The sequence below is a fragment of the Ursus arctos genome, chromosome Y (assembly GCF_023065955.2).
Source record: "Ursus arctos isolate Adak ecotype North America chromosome Y, UrsArc2.0, whole genome shotgun sequence".
Lineage (NCBI taxonomy): Eukaryota > Metazoa > Chordata > Mammalia > Carnivora > Ursidae > Ursus > Ursus arctos.
In genome coordinates this window covers 30122032-30146926 of record NC_079874.1, presented here as the reverse complement: position 1 = coordinate 30146926, position 24895 = coordinate 30122032, and the positions used below count along the sequence as shown (strand labels likewise).

The following is a 24895-nucleotide window of genomic DNA, read 5'->3' as shown; positions in this document are numbered from 1 at the left end:
AGGGGAGTGGCTTCTTCAGGAACGGGGAGCCATGGAGGCCAATGCTGCCTTTCATTGCCTGGTGGTGCTATTCCATATCCTGGACTTCTTGTCTGTGTTCTTCATAGGCACAAATGGTCCATTTCTCGACACCTCTCCTCTGTGCGTGGCTTTGCTCGGCATCTTCCAGCCAGCACGAGGGCTGTGTGTGGGGGCGTGCATGCGTGCGTGGGTGCCACACCCCTGATCCGCTCTCTTCTGGGAGCTGACAAGCCAATGAACTCACTCACCGTTCACAGGTTTCTCAAGTGTGTGTAATGAGAAAACATCACAGGAAGGGGGAGGGCGCTAAGGAGAAAAGGGAAGTCGAGGGTTGAAATGTCTCGGCAATGCAATCAGTGTGTTCACTTTCTGACCAGACAGAGAGCTGTCCAAGAGAACAGCCAGATGTTGGAGCGCCGGGAAACCGAGCAAGAGAGCAGGTGGCCAGGGCAGAGCCTGGTGCGGTGGGGTAAGGCAACTCCCTTCGTTTTCTGACCTTCAAATGTGCTCTGTCCCTAGAGTGCCTATCCCTTTTTCTGTCACTGCTGCTAACAGCTCATGGTGCAGGTCAGGGAGCACCTGGAAGTGGGAAATGGGAATCTCCCAATGTAGGCGCCCAACCAGGGAGGTGGGATAACTCCAGCGGCACGTGGGCACTGTGTTGGAAGGTCTGAATTAGCCCCGGGGTTTAGCCAACTTGCACTGGGAGCAGGCTGAGCCCCTCATGCAAGTCTGTGTATGTGAGCATTAGAAGCCTCTTTGGAATTACTTGAGGCTTGGATGCAGGCGATGATCCACACGGGGAACCAGTGCTCCCAGCATCCTGGGGAGACACTTCGCCGTCAGTCACTTATCTCAAAGCCCCCGGCCACCAAGTACAGAGCTGCTGGCCAACCTGGGTGACAGGTGTCTTTGGGGACTACAATATTTCATCCCATGTGTCGCCTGAGCGTGGTGACTGATTGCATCCCCCCCCCTCCAAATTGCAGGGAGCTCAACGTCCAAGCTCATCCTAGGGTTGGGCCACAGTCCTGCAGCACCTGCACTGCCCCCGGGTCTCTGATCCGACCTAGTCTGACAGATGGAGCTGGCAGCCATGTAGCCCTTAGGTTTATAGAAAGGGGAAGAAAACCCAGTCTGGAGAAAACTGAAAGGAGAAGGGAAAGTGGGTAGTCAGTGGACAAAAAATAGCAAAGTAACGTCTAAGTTTTCGGTCATATGAAATGCAAACCCCGGGCAAATCCACAGACTACGAGGGAAGAGTGGGGAGTGTCAGCGTCATGGCGATGCGCTCCTCCTCTGGGGGGATGAGAACGTCCGGCTCAGGTACAGGTGATGGTTGAACCTGGCAGAGGCTCCCTACGCTGCTGAGTTGCACATTTCAAGGGGCGAACTTGATACCCTGTGAGTTTCACCTCCGTTTTTAAAAAATCAAGGCAAAAAATTGATTAAATGAAGCGTGAGATCTCCCTGGACTTCAGTGTCTCATCCACTTGCATGAGGACATGAGGAACTGTCTCCGAGGATGAGTGTGAGCGAGAGACTAGGAGCCCATGGAAGGTGCCTGTGCTTGGTTCGCCCAGGCGGTGGGGAAATCACAACGCCGATTACTTCACCCTGCCCCCGAGGTATCGCCCGAAGGGTTTGTTACCGTCGCTGGCCAAGAGCCCCACGTTGTGACTAACCATCTAATTAAAACAGCAACCCTTGCTAGGTCATCTTGCATGCTGCTGTTGGGTACGTGATAATGTCGTTGTTTGGTTCTTTGGGGTTTTTTTAAGTCAAGTTTACAGAAGTTTATGCTTTTGCTCCATCATGATGAGAAGCCAGCGAAGTTCACTTTAGAGGAAGCGGAATGGGGAACTGTCCAGCTAAGGGCGTATTTCCATGCAGATTCCCTCTGGTGGGGGGAGGGGTGTGCAGCCACAGGCACCTGCTTCACGTATAGGGGCAAAGAAGGAGCTATGCAAGGCTTGAAAAGGGAGGAGGAAGAGGATTCCAGGAGCTTCCAGGGGGTGAGTGGAACGAGGACCCTCCCTGCCTCGCTGCACTGCACGGCCCCCTCCTAATTAAGGGCAGCTTTGCTCAAAGCCAGGGTGCTCACACACATTGCAGATGTGAAAACCAGGGCAGAGGCAAGGCAGAAATAGCCAAGGGGAACGGGAGACTGAGGAAGGGTCCGCCCCGAGAGCCTCTTGGGTGCAGCATGGAGGCCCCCACACCCAGTGCCAAGAATCCTGGACAAGACCCAGAGAAGGGCTGGGTGGAGCACAGTCTAGCTTGCAGATGGAGGAAGCTGGGAACTTCCCCCATTGCACTGGAGGACAAGGTGTGTGGGAGGCAGGGACATTGGGACAGGTCTGGTCATGGTTTTTATTTCCTCTTTTATGGCAAGGGTGGTGCCCTAGGAGGGAGTGGCCTTGGGGAGGTTGGGAGGCAGGAACCTGAGGCTCGGCACCGCTCCCCAGGTGCACTCTGGTACAGGTGTGCACACCTGGCTTGGGGAGCTGGCTGGACTCTGTGTCATTGGGCTCCAGCCTGAGAAGCTGGTGCAGGGGCAGGGGGCAAGAGGGTTGTAGCATCTAGACATGCCAGGCAACCCATCACTGCACAGGGTGGGTGGGAAAGGAGGCATGTGGTGAGGAAATGTAGAGAATGTGTATTACAGCTCAGACATCTGTGGGGGCAGGGATCAGTAAGATAAGGGATCCTGTAGGTCCCACAGAGGGCAGAGGAGTCCCCTGGGTGGGGCTGGACATCAAGGAGAGGAAGAGCCCAAATGTACTGTACTGGCCTCATGTGGGAGGGAGATGCGGTATCCTGGTGGGAGCTGAACTTGAGGGGAGTCCGGGGGAAGAAGAAGAGAGTCCGTGAAGGCAGGTGTCATCTGGGAAGTGAGAACATGGAGGTCCATGGGGCAGGTGTCAGGGGTGTGATGGTTGGGTCTCCAAAAAGCAGACATTGGACAGAGTGAAATAGGGAAAGAATGGGTGAGGGAGATCTCTCAGAGGGGGGAGGAAGGGAGGAGAAAGGGGAGGAGGAGAAGGAAGGAAGGAAGGAAGGAAGGAAGGAAGGAAGGAAGGAAGGAAGGAAGGAAAAGGAGAAGGAAGGAAAGAGGGAAGGAAGAAGGGAAGGAAAGAAGGAAGAAAAGTAGAAAGGAGGGAAGGAGGAAGGGAAGAGAAACGGGAAGGAAAGAAGGAAAGGGGGAAGAAATTTGTGGTCTTTTGTTCCTGGCCCCCAGGAAGCTAATACACGAAGAAAAAAGAGACAGTGCTTAGACCGACAGACTCTATAAACCCAAGGAAATTACAGAAAACACGCATGGTAAAAGAGAGAGAAAGGAACCTCCAAGAAAAGACAAGGCTTTAAAAGGATGAGATCACAGGGAACACAAAGAGACGAAGAGCAGCAGAGACAGTAAGCGGCCGAGGAGGGAGAGAAGTACTTGGAGACGTAAGACCCCATTACACGTCATAACAACAACAGCCACAGAACGAACACCAGCAAAAATACCACCAGGGCAATGCTGGTTAGACCCCAAGAGGCCACAACAAACCCAAGCAGAACATCAGGTGTTCTTTATTGAGTGCAGTTTAATGAGCCCTTTGCTTTTGTACTTACGGATTTAAAAAGTTTTTAGTAGACTTTTTTTTTTTAGAGCAGTTTCAGATTTACAGAAAAATTTAAGTGGAAATTACAGGGGTTTCCTATATATGCGCTTCCCCTTTGACCCAGTCTCCACCCTTATTAATATTTGGCATCAGTGAGGCACATCTGTTATCACTGATGGGCCAATACTGATACTTTATTATTGATTAAAGCCCACGGTTTACATTAGAGTTACTCTCGGTGTTGGACATTCTGTGGGTTTGGACAGATGTATAGTGACACGTATCTATCACTCTACAGTAGTTTCACTGACCTAAAAATCCCCTGTCCCTGCATGCTCATCTGTCCCTCCCCCCAAATTTGGTAACTACTGATTTTTTTTTTCTGTCTCCATAGTTTTTACTTTTCCAGAACGTCGTAGAGTCTGAATCATACAGGATGTAACATTTTCGGACTGGCCTCTTTCACTTAGCAAATGCGTTTAAACATCCTCAATGTCTCTCTGTGCACTTATCCCTTTTTATTTCCCTCTTTTTTTTTTTTAACATATCCATTTTGATTGTTGTGAAACTCAAGTTTTTTAAAAAAAGAGAAAAAAAACCCTCAAAAAACTGTTATTACCCTAATGGAAACTCGACCTATCATTCCTTTTTCTCCTCCCCCAAAAATCCATTCTAAAAACACTCAGAGCATGGGTCAACTAAACTCACATTAAAATTTTTGAAATAAAAATGTAAAAATTTAAATTATACAAAGAAAGAAAAAAGAGTCAGAACAATGAGAAACTAATCAAAGTGGGTGTAATATTCCCCAAAAGTATCTTAAAAATCACTGTTACGTGTCATCCATGGCTTCAACGTTCATCTGAACCATGAGCAACCATGAGTCAAGCTTGATAGAAGACAGACGGGTGGGTTTCTAGGGTAGATTCGCGAGACAGCGCTAGTATTTCCTCACGCCGTGTGGGAGATCGTTTTGCTTCTCTCAGGAAGTTGATCCTGGAGAAAAGAGAAGTCAGCAGTGGGTTCCTGTTTTGTACGTCTTGCGGGTTCTGGAGTAGATGGACAGCCCAGGACATTCTCTGCAGGAGGAATTGGAATCCCAGTTGCTGACAAATGAATGCTTAGCCTGGGGAAGGACTTCCTGAGCCTGTGCTCTACCCCCGACTCTGGTTAGAGAGGGAGGGTCGTGTCCTGGAGGTCAGCTGTGTGCAGCCAGAGCCTGATGCATGGTCCAGCACCTTGGGAACAACCCTGCCTGACCATCTCCCCTGTTCTTTTGTGGACAATATGAGCATCAGTGGCTGCCCATCCTAGACTCGGCCCTAAGCCTTAGGGAGTGGTCTTGGTACATGCAATGGATGGAATAATGGCCCCAGAGACGTCCACATCCTGATCCCCACGTGGTGGACAGATAATGGCCCCAGAGACATCCGTGTCCTCACCCAGGTTACAGACAGGAATGAAGCCACAGCATGTGGACAACTTGCCCCAGGGACAGAGAGAATGACTGGGTGGGCTGGAGCCCCAGGCCCATGCTGCTGGACAGGCCCTTGGTTCTGGTGACCCCTTCACCCCTCCCCACTGAGCCTGGTTGTAACCTGCAGACCCTCTGCAGCCAGCAGTAACCCCCGGCTGGCCAAGTCGGTAGACTGACCATCAGGCTGGGGATGGTCCTGCGCTCCCCGAGGAAACCTTGCTGAGCCCCCCTGCCAAGAATCCCCATGAGAGCTGATTTCTTCAAAGTGTGACTGTCTGTCCCTGTAGGTTTTCCTCGTCTTTCGGGCAGCCCTATGGGACTCGGGGCCACAGCCGTCCTGTTTTGCATGCTCCTGGACCCAGTTTTCCTCCAGACTCTGGAGCAGCAGGGTAAGCATGTGAACCTGTTTGACCCTTCTCTGCTTGTCTCATTCTTATGTCCTGTGTATCTGGGGACACATCCCGATGCCGGAGTCCAACTGCATTTCATCCTCGTACGCACTGGTCAGCCGACTGGTACAATCCAGGGTCACCGGATGCTTAACTGTTTTCTTGCCCGTGCTCTGAAAGCCCCTTCCTACTCCAGGCTTACGACAGGGTCACCCACCATAGCTGCAAACTGTGGCTCATTGGCCCCAATTCTGGGCAACAGGGGCATGGAGGGTTTCACCCTGGCAAAGACTAGTAAACATCCTGACTTAAAGAGGTAGACAGAGGAAACAAGGTGAGGCCACATACACTCAAGTCCCACCCCTGGCTGGTGGCATAGGCAGCATTAACTGAGTGGTAGGTCTCCGCCTGGGGGACCTGAGTATCAATTATCAGGCCATGCTTTGCCATCTTAGGAAGGATAAAGGGGAAAAAACACACTTAGGTTTTGGGTGTATATGGCAAGGGTCACTGGGAGGAGTATAGGGTCACTGGGACATTGGTAAGAAAGCACACTGGATGAAGGACTGGGGAATAAGGACAGAGCTGGATGGTTGGAACTTAGAGAAAGCAGCCCTCCTCCAGCTGCGTTCACCTGCTGTCAGGAGGTGTGGGTAAGAAGAGCTCATTTGCAAGTAGCTCATGGGGGACTGGGTAAGGACACCAATAATCTGCAACCATCCCCAAAGGATGTTCTCAGGGACCACTCCCCAGGGCTGGAAACCCCAAGAGCTGATCAACTGCAATTTTCTTTTGTGACTTTTAACCAGCCTTTTGAGGGCAGAGATGCTATTGCTCAACTTGGGGGAAATGGAGAGCAGGGAACAGAGATGTCAGGCAACGTGCTGGAAGTGACACAGCTGGTGAGAGAAAGAGCCGGGACTCAGACTCATTCCTGTCTTTCTAAAGGGGGCTCTGATTTTAAAGTATGGACAGTGTCAACACACCTGTCTTGACCACCCCAAGAAAGGTGACAGGGGGTTGATGGGGATGGCTGTCTCCCTGTCCTCCACACAGAGGACCTGTGGGAATCTTCAGGCACTTGCACAAAATCTGTGCAGTCCAGCCCAGCCCAGCCCAGCCCTTCTCCTTGGGTTTGGCATATGGAACGGATGGACTCTCTACACTCAGGAGTCCCCGGGTCCAGGGATGGGCAGGAGCTGGCTCAGTCCAGAGAGGAGGTGTGCTCTGGACACATTCGTGCCATCAGATTTCTGTTAACCATTGAAGACTTTCTTGGTTGGGTATGAACTCGAGGGCATATGTGGCTCTTGCAGGACTCCCAGGCTAAGACCAAGGCCCGTAGAACTGTTGGGGATGGACGATCATTGTGGTCTTGTGCTGGGAAAATAGGAGAAGTCTGCAGGGAGCCAAGGGGGTGCCAGGGAGGGAGGAGGGTCAAGAAACGCAGGAGGTAAGTGATGTATTTTCAGGCTCTGGAGACCTGGAGACAGGTGGTCCCTATGCTGGTGGAGGTGGGGGTGGCACCTTAAAGAAAGGAGGATGTGGGTGTGAGACACCAAGCACAGAGGCCGTGTGGGTTGAGAGACTCAATATACAAATGGCCAATGGGCAGAGCATCCTTAAGAACAGAACTCAGACCCACAACCTGCAGCAACCTGCCCAGGGGGCCAGCCCTCATCAATGGAGACCAGCCCACAGCACCAACCTACTGTCTGACGTCAGACAAGCAGGAAGCCAGATGTCCGTCCCCATGACAATCCAAGGAGCTAAACAATACCATCTGGAACAACTAGCCCCGAATGGCCAGGACTTGACCAGTAACTGATGGCTTCCCTACGTGTTGACCCCACTTCTGTATACGACCTACCAGAGAAAGCCAGCTAGGGTTCCCTAATCAATCCCATTGGATGCCCTAGTTCTAGTGAGCCCCCCGCATCTTCCCCACACCCACAGCCTCTTCTCAGGGTACAATCGAATGTTCCCTTTTGTCCACTGTGAAACTTGCCCACTCCCCTGTCTGCCCTTGATCTCTGACAAATGCCAGTGATGGTGGCCAACGTCTTCACCATAGCAGGCTCTAAATAAACAGCCTCTGCTTGCTCTCACTTGGTAGGTCTTGCCCTACTTATGTGGTAGGCATCTTGATAAAGAGAAAAGGCACAGAGGTCCACGCAGGAAGAAGAGATCAATAAGGGGGAGATTCCGTGCATGTGCCAATGCCCTGGGGCCACCTGGGGGGACAGGGGAAGGGGCAGCAAGTCCCAACCTTAATCTTTGCTTACAAGACATGGGATGGGTCAGCAGGCATGGGTAGAGGTGGGAAAGGGGTAATTTCTGAATCCGGTGGTCCTGTCTTTCAGATCTTCCAACCGTGGCAGGGATCCCCAGTCTAAATATGAAGTTTGACTCTTGGAGAATGGAACTGAGTTGGGACTGCAAAGAAAACACTACCTACCTCAAGTGCGTGATGATTCACAAGGAGAAAGGGCCGATCGAAATAACAGTAAGATGGAATTTGTTATGGATGATTGCTGTCCTTTACAAAGCTCTCATTACATTAGAAACAAGGCAGCAATAAGTGGAAACAGAGAGCATGTATGTGACCATGGGACACATCTAGGAGCCATACTTTTGAGAGCACCAGGGAAGTAAGTCCCAGCCCTTGTCCAAGAGGTGGCCTGGTGGCCTGATGCCCTGGGGGACTGAGGAACTCCTTGGAAAATGTCTTATCTCCAAAGGAAAGGGAGTTCAGGGCTCCCAGGGGAGGGCCCCCAGTCCAAAGCTCCTATGAGGTTAGACCTGGTACAGGTTGTAGGGTGGGACCCTCGGGGACGCTCAACCACCCAAGGAAAGTAAAATGAGTCAGGCCAGCAGGATGGGGGATCCAGGACAACACAGGTAGATTCCAGTCGGGCACCCAAATGCTCCCAGAATTTCCAGGGGCCACTGTCAGGGAGACAGAATATCCGATGACAGTAATCAGGGGGAAGATGAATGGCTCATTGTATGACTTTCAGGCTTTTGTACCCCTTCAGTGGGTGTTGTGTAGGGGAACTGCTCTCCGACAAACAGTAACAGCAGCCTGTTGCTTGATTGACCCAACAAAAATCATCCACGTGGCCAACTTAATCCCAAGGAAGAAATAGTTGGTCCCCAGTGTTCCATGAAAACAAAGTTACCAGAGTGAACAGATACAATGTAAAGGTGAAGCCTGTGGGAGAAAGGGGTATGAGATAGGACAAGAAAACGGAATAACATAAAAGAGCGTGCGTTAAGCTCCATGGTGCTTAAGATCTCCATGAGAGGTCTCTCGGCTCCGCGGAGTGGTGGTCCACCAGCATCACCTGGGAGTTTTGTTACAAATGCAGAATCCCCCGCCTGAAATGTGCTACACCGAAAGCTGCATTTTGACAAGATCCCCGGGGATGGAGGGCACACTGAAACGGGACCTCTATTCTGACCTCACAAACACTGTAGACCACCGAGTCGAGGTCCCGCCTTCACGTGGGTCTGCCGACTTCCACCCAGAGAACGTACATGGGTAGTGGTGGTGTCACGGGGCCCGCGGAAGAGCAAAAAGCATGGAGAGGAGAAAGGAAAAAAAAAAAAAGAGTTGCCTAATGCACTGGCTGGTTGCATTTCTTTAGCCCCAGGAGAAAGACTGTCACTGCAAGTTTTCGGATTATTCTCTCCATGATGGAGTCACGCTCATGGTCAAAGTAAATAGCACCCAAAGACCGATTCCAGAAACACTGGTCTACACTAACACAGGTAGGGGAAAACATCACGGTGATCCTTCTGAACATCACCAGCCTCAAGGTTGATCTATTCCCTTTTTTTTTTTCAGCTTTATTGAGATATACTTGACACATAGGTATTATATATATTGAAGGTATTATTATATTATATATATTGTATATATTGAAGGTATATAACTTTGACACACATATACGTTAAGCTATTATCTAACATCCCTCCCTTCAGCCCCTGGAAAGCACCATTTACACATGGTGTCTATGAATTTGCCACCTATTGTGAATAATATCGTGATGAACATGGGGGTGCCTATATCTTTTTGGGATCCAGATTTCATTTCCTTTGGAAATAGATGCAGAAGTGGGATTGCTGGGTCATGTAGGAGTTCTGCTGTCAATATTTAAAGGAACTTCCAAATTCTCCACAGTGGCTGCACCAACTTACATTCCCAAGAACAGTGCACAAGGGTTCCCTTCTATCCACATCCTCACCAGTATTTATCTCTACTTTTTTCATTGTAATAGTCATTTAGCAGGTGTGAGGTAATAGCTTGTTGTGGTTTTCATTTGCATTTCATTGATGATGAGTGACGTTGAGCATCTTTCTATTGGCCATTCGTATGTCTTCTTTTGAAAAATGGCTCTTCAGGTCCTTTGCCCTATTCAGTTTGCTTAAGTTTTGTTGTTGTTGTTGTTGTTGTTGTTGTTGTTGTTGTTGTTGTTGTTGTTTTCTGTTTTTTGGGGGTTTTGGGGGGCTTTGGGTTTTTTGCTGTTGAATCGTTTGAGGTCCTTATATATTTTGGATATTAACCTTTTATCAGATACATACGGATTGCAGATATTTTCTCCCATTCTATAGGTTACCTCGTTGCTCTGCTGATTGTTTCCTTCACCGAGTAGAAGGCTTATAGTTTGATGCAATCCCAGTTTTGTCAATATTTGGTTTTGTCTCCTGTGCTTTTGGTGTCATATCCAAAAAATCATTGCCAAGACCAATGCCAAGAACCGTTTCCCCTATGTTTTCTTCCAGTCATGTTACGGTTTCAGGTTTTATGTTTAAGTCTTTAATCAGTTTTAACTCGATTTCCATATACGGTGTGAGATAAGGATCCCATTTCATTCTTCTGCTTATGGATGTCCATTTTTCTCATTACCATTTAGTGAAGAGAGAATCCTTCATCCATTGTGTGTTCTTGGCATCCTTGTTGAAGGTCAACCTTGTTGACCATAAGTCCGTGGATTTCTTTCTGGGCCCCCTGACATCCCATTGATGTATGTGTCTATCTTCATGCCAGTGCCTTACTGTTTGGATTACCATAGCTTTGTAATGTGTTTTGAGATCAGGAAATGTGATGCTTCTAGCTTTGTCCTTCTTGCTCAAGATTGCTTTGACTCTCTGAAGTCTTTTGTGGCTCCATATGAATTTTAGGATTCTTTTTCTAATTCTGTAAAGAATGCCATTGGCATTTTGATAGGGATTGCATTGATCTACAGATCACTTGGGGTAGTATGGCCATTTTAATGCTATTAAATTTTTTTTTTTTTAGATTTTATTTATTCATTTGACAGAGATAGAGACAGCCAGCGAGAGAGGGAACACAAGCAGGGGGAGTGGGAGAGGAAGAAGCAGGCTCATAGCGGAGGAGCCTGATGTGGGACTCGATCCCAGATTGCCGGGATCACGCCCTGAGCCGAAGGCGGACGCCCAACCGCTGTGCCACCCAGGCGCCCCGTTAACGCTATTAATTATTTCAATTCACAAACACTTTCTCTCTTGCCATTTTTCTGTGTGCTCTTAAATCTCCTTCATCAATATTCTATAATATTCAGTGTACAAGTCTTTTACCTCCTTGGTTAAGTTTATTCTGAAGTATCTTATTCCTTTCATTGCTATTATGAATGGGATAATTTCATTTTTTTAAGTTTTACTTTTAAGTAATCTATACACCCAACGTGGGGCTTGAACTCACAACCCCAGGATCAAGAACCAGCCAGGTGCCCCAGGATTATTTTTTAAATTCCTTTCTTGAATAGGTCGTTGTTAGTATGTACAAATGCCACTGATTTTTGTATGTTGATTTTGTATCCTGCAACTTTATTACATTTACTTATTAGCTGTAACAATGTCTTTTGTTTATTTAGTCTCTAGGTTTTTCTACTTATACGGTCATGTTATCAACAAATGGAGAGAATCTGACTTCTTTTTTAATTTGGATACTTTAATTTCTTTTTCTTGTCTAATTGCTCTGGCTAGGACTTTTCATACTATATTAAATAGAAGTGGTGAGAATGCCTACCTTGGCCTTTTTTCTTATCTCACGAGGTAAGCTTTTAGTGTTTTGTTTTTTTTCCCCATTGAGTGTGGTGTTAGCTATGGGCTTTCCATATTTGTCCTTTATCGTGTTGAGGTAAATTGCTTCTACACCTATTTTACTGAGAGTTTTTATCATGAATAGATGCCAAATTTTGTCAAAGACGTTGTCTATGGCTACTGAGATGTTCATGAGATTTTTTTCTTTCATTCTACCAAAATGGCACAACACGGTGATTGGTTTGCATATGTTGACCCGTCTTTGCATGCTGGGGATAAATTCTCCTCCATTAGGCCATGCAATCCTTTTAACATGCTGTTGGATATGCTCGCTAGTATTGGGTTAACAATTTTTACATCTATTTTTATTGGGATATTGGGATGTGATTTTCTTTTCTTGTGTCTCTGGCTTTGGTATTAGGGTGATCTGTCCTCATAAAATGAATTGGAAAGTGCTCCCTCTTCTTCTATTTTTTGGAAGAGTTTAAGGAGGATTGGAGGGGTGCCTGGGTGATGCATCTGACTCTCGGTTTCTGCTCAGGTCCTGATCTCAGTGTCATGAGATCAAGCCCCATGTTGGGCTCCGTGCTCAGAGGGGAATCTCCTTGGGATTCTCTCTCTCTCCCTCTGCCCCTCCCACTCGTGCTCTCTTTCTGTGAAATAAATCAATGAATCTTAAAAAAAATAAAAGAAGAAGAAGAGGGGCGCCTGGGTGGCGCAGTCATTAAGCATCTGCCTTCGGCTTAGGGTGTGATCCCAGCGTTCTGGGATCAAGCCCCACATCAGGCTCCTCTGCTAGGAGCCTGCTTCTTCCTCTCCCACTCCCCATGCTTGTGTTCCCTCTCTCGCTGGCTGTCTCTCTCTCTGTCAAACAAATAAAATAATAATAAGAAGAAGAAGAAGAAGGAGGAGGAGGAGGAGGAGGAGGACGAGGAGGACGAGGAGGAGGAGGAAGGATTGGAATTAATTATTCTTTGAATGTTTGTTAGACATTCCAACCATGAAGCCATGTGTTCCACTTCTACAGATTATTTTCTTTTTGTGTCTTCTCAGGTGGGAAGGGCACAGCTGCCCAAAACTTCTCGTGTTTTATCTACAATGCCAACTTCATGAACTGCAGTTGGGCAAAGGGTCAAACTGCCCCTGATGACGTCCAATATTTTTTGTACATACGCGACTCAAGGTAAGTGTTGATCTCATGTAGACAATCCTGAGAAGTACAGTGGGGGTGGGGGGAGAAGCCCTGATTGTTCTCTGAACAGTTTGGAATTTTATAGGAAAAAAAGGGAAAGAGAGTGTCCTCGTTACATAGAAGACTCAGGAACCCACGTGGGATGCCACCTGGAAGACCTCTCAGGATTAGCGAGCTACAATTACTTCCTGGTGAACGGTACCAGCCAAGGGACAGGAATCCAGTTCTTTGATTCGGTTTTGTCGTGGAAGAAAATCGGTAAGTGCCACGTCCTAGGTGTGAACCGATGCTTAACAGGTGAACCGAACAGAGTCTGTGGGAAGTTTGGAAGAATGGAAATTTATTCTCTCACAGTTCTGGAGCTCAGAGACCCAGAATCAAGGTGTTGGTATGGATGCTTCCTTCTGGAAGGAGGCCAACCCATCGTTTTAATCTGAATTAAACGAGGTAACAAGAAGTGCCTGCACTGCTGGTGGTCCCACCCCCCGAAGAAGCGAGGGCTCTTCCAATGCTCCCATAGCCTCCAAGAGCTGGCCCTGGCACTGGACAGCCCAGACAGACAGGGGTTTTGCCTGCAGCCAGGCAGTGAAGTCCCTCCAGGGTGTTCAGACCAGGAGATGGAGGTGAATTGTGTCCCGTTTGTGGACCTACTCTTTGGGGTAGCGCCCACAGCCTTCTCTTGCCATTTTGGGAGACACCCTTGGCAAAGAGAGACCAACTCTCCAGTTGATCTTCCAGAACATTGCCCACCCCCACTCTCCACCTCTGGGCTCACCTGTTGGGGGAGCTCTAGATGTGTGTACCCAGCCAGGTGGCAGGTGTGACTCACAATAAGAAATGCATGTTTGGTCTCTGTCCTTTCTGGCACAAAAGCAGCCAAACCCTAGGAATTTCCCGGGAGGAGAGCGATAAATGTGCCTTTTGTTATGTTAAGGAGGTGACTGCTGAAAAGCGCCTTTGGATGGGGGTTGGTTGCCAGGGGAACCAACTGGGTGATTAGGGAATTGCAACTTTCAGTCCTCTCCTGTGATCTCCAGGACCGGAAAGGGGCTGGTGGTTGAGTTCAATCTCCAATGGGCAATGATTTAATCAATTGTGTTTACATAATGAAGCCTCCCTAAAATCCCAAAAAGATGGGGTTTGGAGATCTTATAGGTGCAAGGCTATGGAAGCTCCTTCTCCACACCTGGCCCCACGCATCACTTCATTTGGCTGTTCCTGAGTTACAGCCTTTTATAATAAACCCGTGATCTAGTGAGTAACGTGTTTGCCTGGGCTCTGTGAGTTGCTCTAGCAGATTAATGGAACCCAAGGACGAAGTCCCGGGATCCTCCCATCTGTAGCTGGTGGGTCAGAACCATGGGTGACAACCTGGATTTGTGATTGGCGGCTGACCTAGGGGGTGAAGGACAATCTTGTTGGGCTGATCCCTGGGGGATCTGATGCCATGTCCAGGTAGATAGGTCAGAATTGAGTTGAATTGTAGGACACCCTGCCAGTTGTCTGAGAACAGCTCGATGGTGGGAAAGGGGACCCTACCCATCAGAACTGGGTGCAGAATCCTACATATACATCACAACAATGAGCAAAGAAGGACCCCACTCCTGTTGTGAGCTTGGAAATCTAGCGTGCCCTTTCCAGTGATTATGCATCTCAAAGTTCAGTGTGATCAGATACGCTCGATGTGAACATACAGCCAAGCTGCCCTTGAAGGGTTCGGTAATGGAATCAACTCTCAGCCTTGAGATCGGAATGCATGCTAGCTAAGTGGGACCACACACAGAACGCCTATCCTGATTGTTGGTGGAACCCACCGTAGGGGGTCACATGGTCCTTCCATTCATTGTGGAAGGACATTGGAGCTCCTTGGTCTTTCCCGATCTGCATCCTGTCTTCCCATTGGAAACCATACCTTGGCTGTCCCCACAGTGGCCCCGTTCCTGCCCAGTCCCCGTATTTCCCTCCTTCCCTCACTTTGGGTTCCCTGGCCCGTCTCTGCATCCATCCTGCCAGACTGTCCTATGGGCACACCACAGAAACTGCACACATCCCAGTGGTCCTCTTCCCCAAGAAGCAACACTCAGACCCACGACTCAGGCCTCTGGGTGACCCCTGGGAGCTGCCGGAAGAACTGGGTGTGACCTCCGTGGCCCAGCAGAAGCCCGCTCAGGGGAGTGTCCTGGGTTCTCGTTACAGAAATATTTAGCCCACCCAACAATATCAGTGTGCACTGCAACAGGTCCCACTGCCTGATTCTGTGGGAAAAGCCCAAGACCCGACATAACCTGCCCAACTGGGAGTTCAAATACCAACTGGACATCCAGAAACAGGTGAGTAGACTCTGCCCCAAGCAGGACATCATGCCTCAAGGAGCAGGGCAGCAGCTCCCGTGACCCACATGAGGGTCCAGGTCAAGGGAGGTGAGCAGGGCTGGGTGATGCACTGGGAAGAACACAGGGATGTCCTGGGCGTGAGGGTCACCACCATGGCCAATCCAAGAGAGGTTTCCACCCAGCTGGATCCTGAAAGCCTTCGGGGAGTGCTGGGGAGAGGGGAGTGCTGGAGATCTCCAAGCAGATGCAGAAAAGAGAGGATCTTCTGCTACTTGTCCACTCGGACCCCACCTGGAGAAGGGGGATTGTCTCCTCCACATCCACCTGGACCCAGTGTAGACAAGGGGGAGCCTCTGCTCCATGACCGCCTGGACCCAGTGTAGACAAGAAAGACCCTCTGCTCCAAGTCCACATGGACCCAGTGTAGACAAGGGGGATCCCCTGCTCCCTGTCTACCTTGACCCAGGGTAGATAAGGGGCAGCCATCTGCTCCATGACCACCTGGACCCAGTGTAGACAAGAAAGACCCTCTGCTCCAAGTCCACGTGGACCCAGTGTAGACAAGGGGGATCCCCTGCTCCACGACCACCTTGACCCAGGTTAGATAAGGGGCAGCCATCTGCTCCAAGTCCACCTGATCCCAGTGTAGATAAGGGGGAGCCTCTGCTCCATGACCACCTGGACACAGTGTAGACAAGAAGGACCCTCTGCTCCATGACCACCTGGACCCTTATTTGGACCCATCAGCAGCTGGGGTTCAAGGACCCATCAGCATGATCAGGGCTCATCCTCCCTTGGTGGGCAAGTCCATACCCCCCGTCCACCTGCCTTGAGGAGAAGGATGTACAGAGAGAGTTCAGCCCTTCACGTGGCCCCAACTGTTTGGGTTACCCCGGAGCGCACTCAAAGGGGACAATGAAGGATCCTGTAAAAATCTTCAAAATGGAGAAAAGTAAACCTAGTTCTATTTACTTTTTTCCTAGAGCAATAAGGAACACAGCGAGAATCAACTGGTGAGTTAAAACTCTGACTCAGACTCTCACCCCATAGTATAATGGTACGATGTTACTCAAGGGGACGTGTGGCCCCCGTGGTGGCCAGGATGGGGCGGGCGATGAGTGAGAGGGTGGTGGCTCCCCGGAGGACGGTCCCATCAGTGATGTAGGGGTGCACCCCCCAGTCCTGTGGTGGGAGGGAGGCTCAGCTGGACACCCTTCCCCCATCCCATCTGTTGAAATTAGTGACCTCCCGTTAACTGCATCCATGTTGGTCAAGAAAATACTCCTTTGAGGGGCGCCTGGGTGGCACAGCGGTTAAGCGTCTGCCTTTGGCTCAGGGCGTGATCCCGGCGTTACGGGATCGAGCCCGACATCAGGCTCCTCCGCTATGAGCCTGCTTCTTCCTCTCCCACTCCCCCTGCTTGTGTTCCCTCTCTCTCTGGCTGTCTCTATCTCTGTCGAATAAATAAAATAAAATCTTAAAAAAAAAAAAAAAGAAAATACTCCTTTGAGTTTTAAGAACACTGTTTCTTCCTTTAAAACACCGCTAGTGAAAGATCGTCAAAGTCCTGTATGGGATCGTGTCCTAAGTCCCAGTGCCACTGTGACCTCAGTCTCCTCTTCCGTCCAATGGGGGCTTTAACTCTGGTAACGTCCTTGGTGGGACATTACCCATCCGTGGCTCTGCTCCTGTCCCATGTACCTATTGAGGGATTTCTGTGTCTATGTTGACGAGCACCCCAGGAGGGGTCCTGTAGCGAGCGGGGGACACGGTCACGGTGTTGATTCACTGAGATTTCCTGCAACGTCTTCGGTGCCCAGACACTGCATTAATTTTATCAACCACATCCGTCCCGCTGGTGCTGCTGAAAAGACATCCCCAGCCCCTCTTTTCCGAGCACAGGAGACCCCGCTCTCAAACTTCCTCTTTTGTCCACAGATTGAGGTGTCCGGAAATTGGGAAAATAACTACCACTTCCCGAGTCCGGAGCCCAGAGCCAAGCATACTGTGAAAATAAGGGCCTCAGACGCACGCATTGAGAAATGGGGTGCCTGGAGCCAGGCCGTTGAGTTTGGTATGTGTCCTGGGAGCATCCCTCTGTTCTTCTCTGAGCCCTTCTCATCCCTGTCCCCATCCCAGTCCCTGTCACCTCCCCATTCCCACCGCTGTCACCGTCCCCAGAGACTCACAGAGGGAGGAGTTCCCATCCATGGGTCTCCACGGAGCTCTGTCCCTTCAAAGGAAAGGATAACCCCCCCAGCCTCTCGAAGGAGCCATCTCAGCTGGAAATGATCAATCCCTCCCGGTCCCCATCAACCCCGTCCCCATCGACATCCCAGCCGGGGGAACACTGACATCAAAGTTGAGAGTGTTTTCTCCTCATCAAGAGGGAGCTATTCGTTCTACGAAACTCGATTACCAACACCGTCCACCACCTTCCTTCCTGTAACCTTTATGGGTTGGCAAGAATTTAATGGTTTGGACCGAAAGCCAATCGGGAGCTCAAGAAATCTGCATTTCCACGCTCTCTTTTCCTCCCGAATATTTTCAGTGTTTGAGCAAGCATTTTATGCATGCAATGTTGTGGGTTTCTTTTTTTTCCCCTGATCCAAAATCAAAGAGTTTAATAAGGGCTGGTATAAAATCTATGTGATATGTTTATCCAGAGGTAAAATATAAGTTCAAAGAGATGGGACGGTGGGTTCTTAGGTATGACTCCAAAATGACAAACAACAAAATTAAAAAATAGGTCAACAGGCGTCCATCAAAATTAAAAACTTCTGTATCATCTGGAATGAGCACTTTGTTAGCAAATGCATTATTATTATTATTATTAATTAATGATAACATTAACTATTAATTATTATTATTATTTTGTAAGAGGACACATTTCATCTGTTAATATGGAAAACTCTCAAGACGCCAGACTCTCCATCTGGTTCTGGTCATCCTGATGGGACTGGGTTTTTTTGTAATTGGATTTTTTTTTTTTTAAGATTTTATTTATTTATTTGACAGAGACAGCCAGCTAGAGATGGAACACAAGCAGGGGGAGTGGGAGAGGAAGAAGCAGGCTCATAGCGGAGGAGCCTGATGTGGGGCTCGATCCCATAACGCCGGGATCACGCCCTGAGCCGAAGGCAGGCGCTTAACCGCTGTGCCACCCAGGCGCCCCTGTAATTGGATTTTTTTTAATAGTAACAGATAAAATGTGCCCTGTTACAAAAGTAACAAATTGTAAAAAGTGCACATTCCAGATGATAAGTAAGACGGAAGACCTAATACTAGTTGTAAGGTAACTTTGTTCAAACCGAATGCCTGGAAATGTGGGATTTTTGGGGGGAGGGGGTCCATTTGTATTCGTTTATTTATTTCTAATTTTTTTTATTAATTTATTTTTTCGGTCCACTTTTAAATTGGGTCGTCACTTTGCCAGAGCACGTTATGGTTTGGACGCCTGTGAGGCTGCTTGGGCTCACGGACAGCTTTGTGGGAAGGTTTCGGGATGTGCGCTTTGCTGTGGGTTTCCCTCCCGCTCTGAGCCTTTCTCGTTAGCTGGGAGCCGGTGAGGGAGTGAGCCGGCCGTGTGCTGACTGTTCAACCGAAGGGGTGCGTGGTGTGTCCCCCTCTCTTTGCAGGCTCCAAGGAACCCAAGCCCAGCCTCGTGCCCATCTATGTGCTGGTGGTCCTGGGGACCCTCCTCACCGCCCTGATCCTAGGCTGCCTTTTGAAAAGGTAACCCCACTGGTGGGTTGGCATCCTCCTTGCAGGTGGGCAAGACGGACAAGATGCTTGTTTGGATGGAGCTCAGGGAACCCACAGCCCTCCGGGGAGATCTAGCGGGCAGCCGACGGGGGCCTCGTCCTGACCGCTCATGGGCAGCCCATCTTGGGCTGCTTCCAGGCCCCTGGGCTGTGTTGAGCCCACCCACCTGGCCCGCTCACTTTAGCTGGACCCTGGACCTCCTGCGAGCTCAGCTGTGCTCACAGAGGGGTTGCATTCAGCCCCGCGGCAACAAGCTTCCTCTTTCTGGAATGCCTCCCTCCCCAATTCCTCCTCCTGCCTCCATTTCCCCCCTATAAGTCTTATCAAATCCTACCAAGTCCTTGGGGTCCGCCCAAGCCCACTCCCTTCCGGGAGGCCTCCTGGGAGCCCAGTCCGATGCTTCACACCCACATCCACCGGCTTACCGTCAGCCTCCCTGTGGGCTCCTCTGTGGGCAGCTATGGCGTCTTTTCAGATGTGTGATGTCAGCACCAAGCAGGGTCTCGGGCCGCCTCACAAAGTCCTCCGGGTGAACATACCTACGTGCAGTAATTCATTCTTTAGTTGCAGGCAGATTGCACGGCGTGCTTTGCAAAGCATGGAGAGTTTTGCCACTAGTGGGCCTCCTGCACCCTGTCGGGACCCAGGGGTGTCCTCCCGTGCCCACTCCTCGATGCCCTCCACCCTGGTGGGGCATCCTGTGTGCATGTCCCTCAGGATAGACACATGTGGCTAACTGCAGGGGAATGTAGCCTAAGGACAAGGAGAGGACTGTGCCCTGCCTGCTGGGTGCAGGGGCGGCACGGCACCTCCCCGTTCTCTGGGGACCCTGGACCTGGGGGCAAAGGGGAACAGGGGCAGCCCTGAGACCCGCTGCCGGAACCCGGACAGAGCGTGTGCCTTACACAAGGACAGTTATCTTAATGAAAAGCTGCTTGAGTTTCCTGTGGCCACAGGAGAAAAAAATGACCACAAACCAGATGGTTTGAAACAACAGAAATGAATCATCTCCCAGCCCTGGAGACCAGGAGTCTGAGATCCAGGCGGGGCAGGACCACTGAGATCCAGGTGGGGCAGGGCCATGCTCCCTCCAGAAGCGCCAGGGGAGGGTCCTTCCTCCTCTTCCAGCTTCTGGGCTCCAGGCATCCCTGGGCTGGTGGCTGCGTCCCTCCCATCTCTGCCTCTGTCCTCACATGGCTTCTCCTCTGTGTCTGTGTCTCCTCTTCTGTCTCTTACAAGGACACCTGTCATTGCATTTAGGGTCACCCTGATCCAGGATGAGCTCATGTTAACTTGATTAACATGCAAAGACCTGATTTCCCAACAAGGTTCTGTTTCCCAATTCTGGGGCACAGGACTTGAACATGTATTTTGGGGGAACCCTACTGAGCTCCGCAAAAGCACGTCCAGATGTCACAGAATGGGAGGTGCCTTCCCTTCGGTAAGAGAGAAAGCAAACGTCCCTTTGAAAATGCAGCAGGACTCCGATGTTTGCAGAAATGAAGGCTGCTGTTTAAGTAAAAAACACTAGAAATAGGGGGCAAACCGTAAACCCAGCACATAGACAGAAACCTCCCAGACCGGAAACGGGGCTCTTTGTGGTTGCATGCATGGATGTAGGAGGGACACGTGCCTCTGATCTGCAAGGACCCCAGGCTCCCCAAGGCTCCCCGTAACTGGCCACGTCCCCCAGTCCTGTCCCTGTACCCGAGGGACTGAGTGAAGGTTCTAGAAAGAGTCTATCACCGTGCATTCCTATAGCGTCTCCCATTTGCTCATTTATCTCAGATTTGCGTTGTCCTGCTGGGAGTCTTCGTGAAATTGTTCTGTCGTACGCGGCCCGGAGGCTTCTCAGTCCTCAGGCGGGAGGACGTGTCCCTCCTCGCCAGGAGAAGGACATAGTCTCATCCTCGAGCTCTTTCCTTCACACGCTTCCTGTCTCCCTAGGTTCTTCGCGTCAGAAAGGTTATTCCCGCCGATTCCACGCATCAAAGACAAATGGAATGATAGCCATCAGCGTGACCACCAGGTAGGTAAGGGTGGGTGCAGGGCCGCAAACCAGGACGGGGAGAGGGCAGGGTCCCTGGGGCGTCCTGGGCTCCCCTGTGTGTCTGCCCGAGGCGGACCGAGGTGTGCTCGTGGAATCTGTCTGGGATCCCGGGTCTGCTCGCCGGCCGACCCTGGGGGTCAAGGGTTAGGGTGTTCTCTGTGAGGTGTGTCTGGGGAAATTGGCGGGCCGAGGCATCATGGGGACAGAGACAGAGGTGGGGAGAAGGGGTCCGGCCTGATCTCATGGAGCGAGAGCCCGAGGGCGTCCAGAAGGACAAGGGAGGGCGAGGGCTCTGCTCCTGAGACCCCCATGCATGCAGTGGTCACCTCCCACCAGCCCTGGGGCAGGGACCACATTTCCTCCCACTACAGCTCCATCCAGGGCCGCCCTGCAAGGGGGGATCCCCACCGCCAGCACCACATACACCACCTCCTGGCTCCGTTACCCCCACCCACAGGCCAGATGGACGTCTCGTCTCATTGTTATCAATGATTCATATCAGGAATATGATCGTATGATCGTACACGCTCCCCGGTCCAGGGTCCCAGCTAGCTCTCCAGGCCTGGACAAACCTGCTTCCCCTCCCTTCGTCCCCAGGCTCTGTCCCGCCCCAGGACCTTTGCATCTGCTAGAACCTAACTCCAGATGTCCCTTTCCCAAGCGTTCCAACGGGCAGTCCTGCTGATGCCTGTGCTATAAGATCTCACCCCCGCTGGGTCCCTGGTTCCCATGTACACCCCGTGGCCGGCCGGGTCCTGCTCGCGGGGCTCCTGAAACCCCAACACCCCCATCCTCCCTCTCCTGCTCAGGTCATCTGGGAGAACTTCACGTCGGACACGGAGAAAGGTGACAACGAAGAGATCCTCACCGTGGAAGAAGTCACAGTGACTCCAGCGAGCGTGTGAACTGCACAGACACTTCCAGCCCTGGAACATTCTGGAAGCTATTATTATTATTGTTGTTGTTGTTTTAAGCATTTATTTATAGAGCATTCTATTTTTTTACTATAAAAGTATGATATTTTGCAAAGGTGCCTGTAGTCGGAGGGATTGCTGAATGCCCTCGGATCCTGACCCCGTGATGTACTTACTTGTCCCCCAGGGAAACAAGGAAACTTTCCTTGCATTACAGAAGCTCGGGTGCTTGTCTGCCAGCAAACAGCGTGGCTGGGACGTGGGTCTCTGACGTGTCCGCTGTCTCTGGGGGAACATTGCCCTCGCCCTGTTTCTCCACCAGCTGCAGCTCAGCCCATATGGGGACCATCTGAGGGTCTTGAATAGTAATCTCCCCTGCAAAGGCCCATTTGCCACGTAACGTGACACATTCACAGGCTCCAGGAAGCGGGATGTGGACATCTTTGAGGACATTGTTCCGTCCACCACGTGGGGATTGGGACGTCGACATCTTTGGGGACGTTACTCCATGCACCATATGCAGACTGGGACGCAGACGCGCTTGGGGACGTTATCTACCCAACCACGTGAGGATCAGAACGTGGACTCCTTTCACATTGTTCCGTCCACCATGCACAGATCAGGATATGGCTGTCTTTGGGGACATTGTTCCATCCAGCACGTGGGGATCAGGACGTGACACCTTTCCGGACATTGTTCTCTGCACCATGCAGGAGTCGGTTTGCGTCCACCACACGGAGACTGGGGTTTAGACATCTGGGGGGCATTATTCCGTGCACCACATGCAGACGGGGACGCAGATGCGTTTGGGGACATTGCTCTGTCTGCCACACCTGGATTGGGACGTGGACACCTTTGTCTGCAAGAACGGACAGGGATGGGAGGGAACTTCTCACGAGGATCCTGAAACCAATGCTGCTCCTCGACCTTTGAGACCCGTGATTACTGAAATCCCTCAGGCCCCTCGCCCACCCGCATGAAGGTAAGTAACGGGGAAGCATTCATCACGGGCCTTGTTGAGACAAGAAGCAAGTCCCACGCAGGGAGTGAACGTGGCCGTGAGGGACCGCAGGCGTGCATGCAGCGGGAACCTATGGGAAGTGTTAGAAGCCAGCGGGAGTGTCCTACAGAAACCACGGCTCACCTAGGGGTTGGATTTGTTATGAGGACAAAGCTCACGGGGAGAGCAAAATGCATCTGGAAATATAGATACACATACACATAGATACATATAGGTACAGATACATATAGATACAGATACATATAGATACTGGTGTATGGACATAGAAATATGTATACAGAAGAAAGAGGAAACCACGTAGGTGGACATCTACACAGAGAGACAGATAGATACATATTTGGAGAAATATGTCCAGACATATAGACAAAATGATTCATATGCAGATGATGGACAGATTTTAGGGAATTGGCTCATGCAATGGTGGGGCTGGCTTGTATGAAACATGCAGGGCAGGTGGGCAGGCTGCCGATGCAGGTGACAGGTGATATTGCAAACCTGAGGCCGAACTACTTCTCTGGGAAACCTCGGTGTTAGCTCTAGACACCGTCACCTGATTGGATGAGGCCCACCCCTGAGGAGTCTCATCTGTTCAAGTTAGTGGCTTGTGGATTTTTTTTTTTTTTTTTGCTTGTGAATTTTTTGGTCCCACCTGCAAAACACCCCTAGGTGAGTGTTTGAATAATAAGGAGCTTGTCTCCTCTCTGTGTGAACACACGAACAGATCATCGTGGAACCGTTTAAAGCGGGAATGCACTGTAATGTGACTTGCAGTGGGTCCCCTGTGCATGTCCCAGGTGACACCCGTCAGGGCCATAGGTCCCTGCTCCCCGGCCACCTGTTGCCTTCCCAGGGCCTCCTGTGTGATCAGACGGGTCCCCCCAGGGGGCGGGCTCCTAGCCCGGGGGCTTTGCTGTTCAATTTGCTCCTGACAAAGTTTCAGGGAACAAAATTACATGCTCAGGGCCTGCCGTGATCCCCAGCTGCTGACCCTGACTTCAGACGTGTCAGGGGCTCACCTCACTTGGCTCACCAGGCATTGGAAAGGAAAAAAAAGATTTTAAAGACATTGATTGTAGCATTTGCTGCTTCCTGTGTTGCAGATTCAGCCACCTTGGAGTTACCGATGGCTTGACAGAGGCTCTGAACACTGTTGGGTGTTCAACATGGACCCCATGCTCCCCTGAGTGTGTGCTCGGTGGCTCCAGGTTGCTGCCTCACGGTTCCAACAGCCACTTTCTGTGGGTCCTGTCCATCTGTCCGTCCATAAGATCATGCTCGTGATGTGGAAACCTGCCTCCCTTCCCTCATCTTTGTAAGAAACACCAGCGCCCTCCCTCTGTGACTCCTGGCACCTGACGTCCTGGCGTATGTGGAGGCGCCCCCTTCAGGGCAAGACTTGTCCGTGGAAAGTAAATGCTGCCCAGAGTCCTGAAGGACCAACTGGCCTCCAGGATGACACACGCCAGCCCAACGGAGGCCGACAGCGGAGGACAGGACCTCCGCGTGTTGGGAGTGTGGCTGGTGGCCCAAGGCACCCATGTAGGACTGTGAAGAATAAAAGCATGGATGGCCCCAAAGGCATGCTCCTTGCACTTTGAAATTTTGCCCTGGAGTGGCCGAGATGGAACCAAAAAATTCTTTAAGGAAAAAAAAAAGCGCTTTTATTTATTTGAGAGAGACTGAGAGAGGAGTGGCAGGCAGAGGGAGAAGCAGACTCCCCGCTGAGAAAGGACCACCCCCCCCACCCCCGCCATGCAGGGCTCCATCCCAGGACCCTGAGATCATGACCTGAGACGAAGGCAGACGCTTAAATGACTGAGCCACCCAGACACCCAGGAACCAAAAAATTCTATGCACAGAAAACAAAAAACCAGGTTTCTGTGAACAGCTCTCCGTCGGCAAATAATAGATATGGGAGATTCTAAATCACATTGTGAAATAGAGACATTTTATATTTAGCCTTTCCACTTTCTGTTCCCGCTTTCCTTCTCCATTCTGCCACCCACGACGCCCTCCCCTCTCACCCTTCACTTCTGTAAAACGTGACTTCCTG

The 24895-nt window shown here is 50.5% G+C and overlaps 1 protein-coding gene across 3 annotated transcripts; it reads left to right on the top strand.

The window, feature by feature from the left end:
- The first annotated feature begins 385 nt into the window (after positions 1-385).
- Positions 386-24895, top strand: LOC130541830 (granulocyte-macrophage colony-stimulating factor receptor subunit alpha-like). 3 transcript variants are annotated; one of them, XM_057315912.1, is made up of 13 exons: positions 386-490; positions 5397-5498; positions 7862-8004; positions 9149-9272; positions 12621-12750; positions 12845-13017; positions 14956-15089; positions 16076-16105; positions 17031-17166; positions 18731-18827; positions 20805-20886; positions 21717-22803; positions 23943-24895. In XM_057315912.1, exons 1-12 carry the CDS (start codon positions 427-429, stop codon positions 21810-21812), a joined length of 1311 nt encoding a protein of 436 aa, XP_057171895.1. In that variant the 5' UTR covers positions 386-426; the 3' UTR covers positions 21813-22803; positions 23943-24895. The 3 variants fall into 3 exon arrangements, with proteins under 3 accessions (XP_057171895.1, XP_057171892.1, XP_057171899.1); XM_057315909.1 differs by having other exon boundaries at positions 388-490; positions 12830-13017; XM_057315916.1 differs by lacking the exons at positions 386-490; positions 5397-5498; positions 9149-9272 and having other exon boundaries at positions 7924-8004.

Coding starts and splice junctions, on each gene's coding strand:
- LOC130541830 (XM_057315909.1), top strand. CDS start 427: ATGTTGGAGCGCCGGGAAACCGAGCAAGAGAGCAGGTGGCCAGGGCAG. Junction 18,828..20,804: donor CTAGGCTGCCTTTTGAAAAG/GTAACCCCACTG, acceptor CTGTCTCCCTAG/GTTCTTCGCGTCAGAAAGGT. Junction 20,887..21,716: donor GCCATCAGCGTGACCACCAG/GTAGGTAAGGGT, acceptor TCTCCTGCTCAG/GTCATCTGGGAGAACTTCAC.